Below are 6,322 nucleotides of genomic sequence, written 5' to 3'. Positions count from 1 at the left end.
GGTAAACCCGTTGCCAACATTCGTCAGTTGATGGACATGATTGACAAGTATAAAAGGGTGGAAGAGGACCAGTTACAAAGGAAAGGAAATGAGAAGATCATTCCCCCCAAAGGGAATGACTACAGGTCGGAACTATACAACCATAACCAGCCGAGAAGAAATTTTTCGAGATAGGCTGGGCAAACCAACATGCAAACGGTTAATGCCGTGTTCAAAAAGCCAGTGCAGCTAATTCTGGAGAAAGTCAAGAATGAAACTTTCTTCAGGTGGCCAGGTAAAATGGCTGGCGACCCTTTGAAACGTAACCAGAGTCTGTACTGTCATTATCATCAAGACCACGGGCATACCACTGAGGACTACAGGAATTTATGGAACCACTTAGACCAGCTGGTCCGAGAAGGAAAATTACGTCATCTTTTACACCTATCTAGCGATCATGCGGGCTAGGCAATGCAGGAGCCTCAGAAAGATTTATCTTTAAGACCTCCCACAGGGATGATACACGTCATCCTTACCGCCCTAGGAAGAACCGACTCATTTCCTTCTAGGGTACTGTCCGTGGCTCGGCTCCCAGCCGAGGACAGGGAAAAAGAGTTTAAAAGATTTAAAAAGGGAAGCTCTTTGATACTGGGGTTCTCGAACGAGGCTAAGAAGGGAACTATCCAACCCCACATCAATGCTCTAGTGGTTACGCTCAGAATTGGAGGTTTTGATGTGAAGAGGGTAGTAGTGGATCCGGGTAGCGCAGTGGAAGTAATGTACCCTGACCTATATAAGGGGCTAAACTTAAGGCCGGAGGATTTGACAGCTTATGACTCTCCGCTTATTAACTTCGAGGGGAAGACTGTCTTACCAAAAGGGCAGATCAGATTACCTATACAGACCGGATTAGAGGTGGTGGAGGTGGATTTTATCGTGGTCGACACGTACTTGCCCTACACAGCAATAGTAGCCAGGCCATGGATCTACGCCCTGGAAGCCATATCTTCTACGCTCCACCAAAAGGTGAAGTTCCCGTCCGGAGGCCAAGTGGAAGAGATTCGTGGAGATCAGACCATGGCCAGGCAATGTATGGTGGCCGCCATTTCACGCCGGTCCAATACCGAGTCCCCGGCTTGTAAAGGCTTATAGCAATTAACCACCTCGGCAGCACAAATCAACGAACTAGCCGAGGAGATAAAATGCGAGAGTTTAGAAAGATTTACGGTGGACAATGACCCAGAAAGATTTTTCCAAGTCGGATCGGAGCTACCTCTTCAAGAGAAAAAAGAACTGGTCGGGTTTCTGAGGAAAAATGTTGATATATTTGCATGGGATGCCTACGATGCCCCGGGGGTTGACCATAGTTTCATTTGCCACTACTTAAATGTTAATCCAACTTCTATTCCGAAGAAGCAGCCACCCCGACACCCTTCAAAAGAGCACGCCAATGCCGTTAGGGACGAAGTGATGAAGCTGAAAAAGGAAGGGGCTATCAAAGAGGTCTTTTACCCCGAATGGCTGGCAAATACGGTGGTGGTGAGAAAGAAGACGGGGAAGTGGCAAGTCTGTGTGGATTTCACAGACTTAAACAAGGCATGCCCAAAGGACCCATTCCCGTTGCCTAGAATAGACCGGCTGGTAGATGCGACTGTAGGTCACCCCCGAATGAGCTTCCTGGATGCCTTCCAGGGTTATCATCAGATACCGCTGGCATTAGAAGATCAGGAGAAAACAGCATTCATGACACCCGTTGGAAACTACCACTATAAGGTGATGCCTTTCAGATTGAGGAATGCAGGATCAACTTACCAAAGGATGATGACCAGAATGTTTGAACCACAGTTAGGCAAGCTTATTGAAGTATACATAGACGATATGGTAGTAAAAAGTAAGGTGGTGTCCGAGCATGTAAAAGACCTTGAGGTTGTCTTTGGCATCTTAAGGGAACATAAGTTGCACCTCAATGCTTCCAAATGTTCATTCGGGGTTGGGTCTGGGAAATTCCTGGGATATATGGTAACCCATAAAGGAATAGAGGTAAGCCCGGACTAGATCAAAGCGATTAATAGCCTACAGGCTCATCGGAACCCTAAAAAAGTGCAGAAACTCACCGGCATGATTGCAGCGTTGAATCGGTTTATATCGTGATCTGTAGACCGATGCCGACCTTTCTACCTCTTAATAAACAAATGGAAGGGGTTTGAGTGGTCGGAGGATTGCGCTCTAGCCTTCTAGTAACTTAAAGAATACCTATCGCGACCACCCATCATGTCTAGCCCTGAGGCCGACGAGGTTCTTTTCGCATACATAGCCGTAGCCCTTCATGCTGTAAGTCTGGTACTAATACGAGATGATGATGGAATACAACGACCGGTGTATTACGTAAGTAAATCATTACATGAGGCTGAAGTGTGCTACTTACCCTTGGAGAAAGCAATTCTTGCAGTAGGGCATGCCATGCGAAAACTTCCTCACTACTTTCAGGCACACACGGTCATTGTTCTAACCTAACTTCCCCTTCGATCGGTGCTCCGAAGTGCCGATTACACGGGAAGAATCGCCATGTGGAGTGCACTTTTGGGGGCTTTTGATATTAAATACATGCCTAGGTCCTCTGCCAAGGGTCAAGTCCTCGCGGATCTAGTCGCAGAATTTGCTGAACCCTCTATAGAAACAATAACAGAGAAGGAAGACATGGATGGAAAATCGGTTGGCACAATCTTAGCACGGGAAACCTCGCGTTGGAAAGTCTACGTGGACGGCGCAGCCAACCAAAAAGGATTTGGAATTGGGCTAGTTCTGATATCGCCCAAAGGTATTACCATTGAAAAATCGCTAAGACTCGGGTTCTCGGCTACGAACAACGAAGCCGAGTACGAGGCTTTGCTTCAAGGAATGATGATGGTGCAAAAAATGGGCAGAAAGACAATAGAAGCTTTCTTGGACTCTAGACTAGTCGTAGGCCAAGTGATGGGTGAGTTAGAAGCTAGAGATGCTAAAATGCAAGAGTATCTCAGTCGAGTCAAACACCTGCAATCAGATTTTGAATTTTTTAATTTGGCGCATGTTTCTAGAAGTGGGAACACACACGCGGATTCGCTGGCCACTCTTGCCACGTCTTCGGCACAGCATCTGCCATGAACGATCTTCGTTGAGGATTTATGCAAGGCAAGTTCAGTCGAAAAGGATACAGTTCGGATCCATCAGATTAGAAGGAATCCCAACTGGATGGATCCTATATTGAACTTCCTCAAAGACGACACATTACCGGAAGGAAAGCTGGAGGCCGAGAAGGTGCGGAGGAATGCTCCTCGGTTTTGGTTGTCAGGGGATCACAAGTTATACAGGCGTTCCTATTCTGGGCTGTACCTACTATGCATACACCCAGAGGAATCTGAGTCCTTGCTTAAGGAGTTGCATGAGGAAATTTGTGGGAGTTACACAGGAGGAAGATCCCTAGCACACAGGGCACTCACCCAAGGGTACTGGTGGCCGAATATGCAGAGAGAGGCTCAGGAATATGCGAAGAAGTGTGACCAATGCCAGAGATTCGCCCTAAACATCCACCAACCGGGGAGAGTCCTTAACCCCCTCTCTTGTCCTTGGCCGTTTGTTCAGTGGGGTCTAGATATTGTCGGCCATTTCCCAAAAGCAGCAGGGAATAAGTGGTACATAATAATTGGCACCGATTATTTCACCAAATGGGTAGAGACTGAACCTTTGGCCAACATCAGGGACGTGGATGCCAAGAAATTCATTTGGAAAAACATCATTACGCGCTTCGGAACCCCTCACACCATCATCTCGGACAACGATATTCAATTTGATAGCAAAAACTTCAGGGAATACTGCTGCGACTTTGGGATCACAAACCGATATTCCACCCCTGCCTACCCCCAAGGAAACGGACAAGCGGAGGCCGTGAACAAAGTCATAGTGAGCGGGATGAAGAAGAGGTTGGATGATGCAAAAGGGGAGATGGGTGGAAGAACTACCACACATTTTATGGACCTATCGAACGACGCCGCGATGGTCGACGGGAGAAACTCCTTTTTCAATGACTTATGGGGCCGAAGCGGTACTTCCACTCGAGGCCAGCTTCCCCACATTGAAATCTAGCACCTTTACCCCAGAAAACAATGACGAGTTACTAGGGAAAAGTCTAAACTTAGCTGAGGAAAAAAGGGAAAAAGCGATGATCCATATGGCTTATTACCACCAAAAGTTAAAGCAGGGGTACGATATTAATGTAAAGCTGCGACCTTTGAGTCCAGGCGACCTCGTGATGAGAAAGATTCTTGGTAACGCTAAGAACCCTTCCTGGGGCAAGTTGGGACCCAACTGGGAAGGACCGTATCGCATCACATCTGTGGCCGGAATAGGTGCTTATTATCTAGAAGACTTAGATGAAAAAACTGTACCTCGCCCATGGAATGTAAATAATCTAAGAAGATATTATTATTAATGAAAACAACTCTGCTTGTGTTTTGTCCCATGATCGTCACATATCCATTGGTCCACTTCCATCTATCCAAGTTTTAAACAGAACCTAAGTCCTGCATAGCTCCTCAGACCACAGACTTAGGGGAAATTAACAACTTATGGCATCTATCCAAGTTTTAAACAGAACCTAAGTCCTGCATGGCTCCTCGGACCACAGACTTAAAGGAAATTAACAACTTATGGCATCTATCCAAGTTTTAAATAGAACCTAAGTCCTGCATGGATCCTCGGACCACAGACTTAGGAGAAATTAATAACTTAAGGCATCTGTACAAGTTTTAAACAGAACCTAAGTCCTGCATGGTTCCTCGGACCACAGACTTAGGGGAAATTAACAACTTATGACATCTATCCAAGTTTTAAATAGAACCTAAGTCCTGCATGGATCCTTGGACCACAAACTTAGGGGAAATTAATAACTTAAGGCATCTATCCAAGTTTTAAACAGAACCTAAGTGGCTTCTCGGACCACAGACTACGGGGAAAATTAACAGCTCCGAACTCTTGTGCAATTTTAAGGTATGTTCATAGTCTTGTATAATAGCATCTATTGTTCTAAATTCACCATACGATTATACCCCTTTCTCGTTTGTTTACATCAAAGGATTGTTGCAAACATTAACTAAAGAAACAATAGCATTAACTTAGAGCAAAATAGCGGAATTCTATCAACATCAGAAGAAAAAAAAAAAAAAAGACAGAGGAAAGAGCATTCTATATAGATAAGCGGGAAATAATACAAAGTCTTTGCCAAAGAGCAAAATACATGGGGCAATCCCCGTTTAAAAAAAAAAAAAAAGAGAAAGAAAAATACAGTAATAAAAACTATAGAAGCTAAGCCTCAGCAGGAGGATTCTCTTTCTGCTCTGGCTGAGGAGGGGGAACGTCTTTAGTTTGGGAATCTGCCCTAAAGCCCTCGGAGACTGACTCCTTAGTAGGATCCTTGGCCTTATCAACTAAGGGGATGGCATCAGGAACAACCGTAGCCTGCTCAGAAGCTTCAGTGGCGCCATCAGGGATCTCTCGGATCTCAAGAGGGAAAAAGACCTTCTCAGGCAACCTCAGGGTCGAGTCTGCAGGAACCCCTGCAGCATTAAGTGCATGAGCCCATGAAATGCTACAGTAATCCCTACATACCTCTGGTAGCTCCTCGAAGAGCCTGGCTTCGGTCTCCTTCGCCCCAAGCTGATAAGAGGCCTTCTTTTCAGCCTCGGCTACTTCCCGAATTAGCTGAGCCTCTTCTTTGGCCAGCCGGACCTCCTCCACAACTTTTTGTAACGCGGCTGTAAAATCCAACACTGTTTGCCTTTCAGTGACGAGGTTGGTCTCAGTCACGAACAGTTTTTGGCGCTGGTCTTCGGCTTGAGTTTCAGCATTCTTCAGTCCAGCCTCAACGCTCCTGTGGCCCTTCTTAGCCTCTTTGAACTTCTCAGAAAGTTCATGATTCTCCTGCTTAAGGGACCCTACAGACTTCTCCACCTCGGCACGAAAGAGAGCCTCAACTTCAGCTAACTTGCGGTTGTTGCGGCAATACTCCTCGGCCATGAACACTTGCTGAGTAATATGCCCACAAAACAACAAAACAATACGTTAAAATGTGATAGGATCTGATGATTTTATCAAAGGTAAGATGAATCGCTTTACCATTGCAAGGTCCCTCTTTAGGGATAGGAAGAGCTCAGGCTGTGAGAATCGCCTGTAAGCCTCCATGTCCCTGGGAAGGAGCACGGGCTACTCTAGGGCCTTAGCTATATATCCTGCTTGGCCCTTATTGTATTCTCGGACCGAAGCGGTATAGGGAATGGCAATCCCGTCTACCTCGAGCTTCGGGCTCCAA

At 46.0% G+C, this 6,322-nt stretch overlaps 1 protein-coding gene across 1 annotated transcript; it reads left to right on the top strand.

The window, feature by feature from the left end:
- Nucleotides 1-450: 450 nt before the first annotated feature.
- On the top strand, nucleotides 451-2,034 carry LOC115990014. Its single transcript, XM_031113876.1, has 3 exons — nucleotides 451-1,069; nucleotides 1,151-1,545; nucleotides 1,672-2,034. Exons 1-3 carry the CDS (start codon nucleotides 451-453, stop codon nucleotides 2,032-2,034), a joined length of 1,377 nt encoding a protein of 458 aa, XP_030969736.1.
- The last annotated feature ends 4,288 nt before the right edge of the window (nucleotides 2,035-6,322 follow it).

This window comes from Quercus lobata, chromosome 5 (assembly GCF_001633185.2).
Source record: "Quercus lobata isolate SW786 chromosome 5, ValleyOak3.0 Primary Assembly, whole genome shotgun sequence".
Taxonomy (NCBI): domain Eukaryota; kingdom Viridiplantae; phylum Streptophyta; class Magnoliopsida; order Fagales; family Fagaceae; genus Quercus; species Quercus lobata.
The sequence above is the reverse complement of the archived record's forward strand: the minus strand, read 5'-3'. Positions and strand labels throughout refer to the sequence as shown.

Coding starts and splice junctions, on each gene's coding strand:
- LOC115990014 (XM_031113876.1), top strand. CDS start 451: ATGCAGGAGCCTCAGAAAGATTTATCTTTAAGACCTCCCACAGGGATG. Junction 1,070..1,150: donor TCAGACCATGGCCAGGCAAT/GTATGGTGGCCG, acceptor CCACCTCGGCAG/CACAAATCAACGAACTAGCC. Junction 1,546..1,671: donor AGAAGACGGGGAAGTGGCAA/GTCTGTGTGGAT, acceptor GATGCCTTCCAG/GGTTATCATCAGATACCGCT.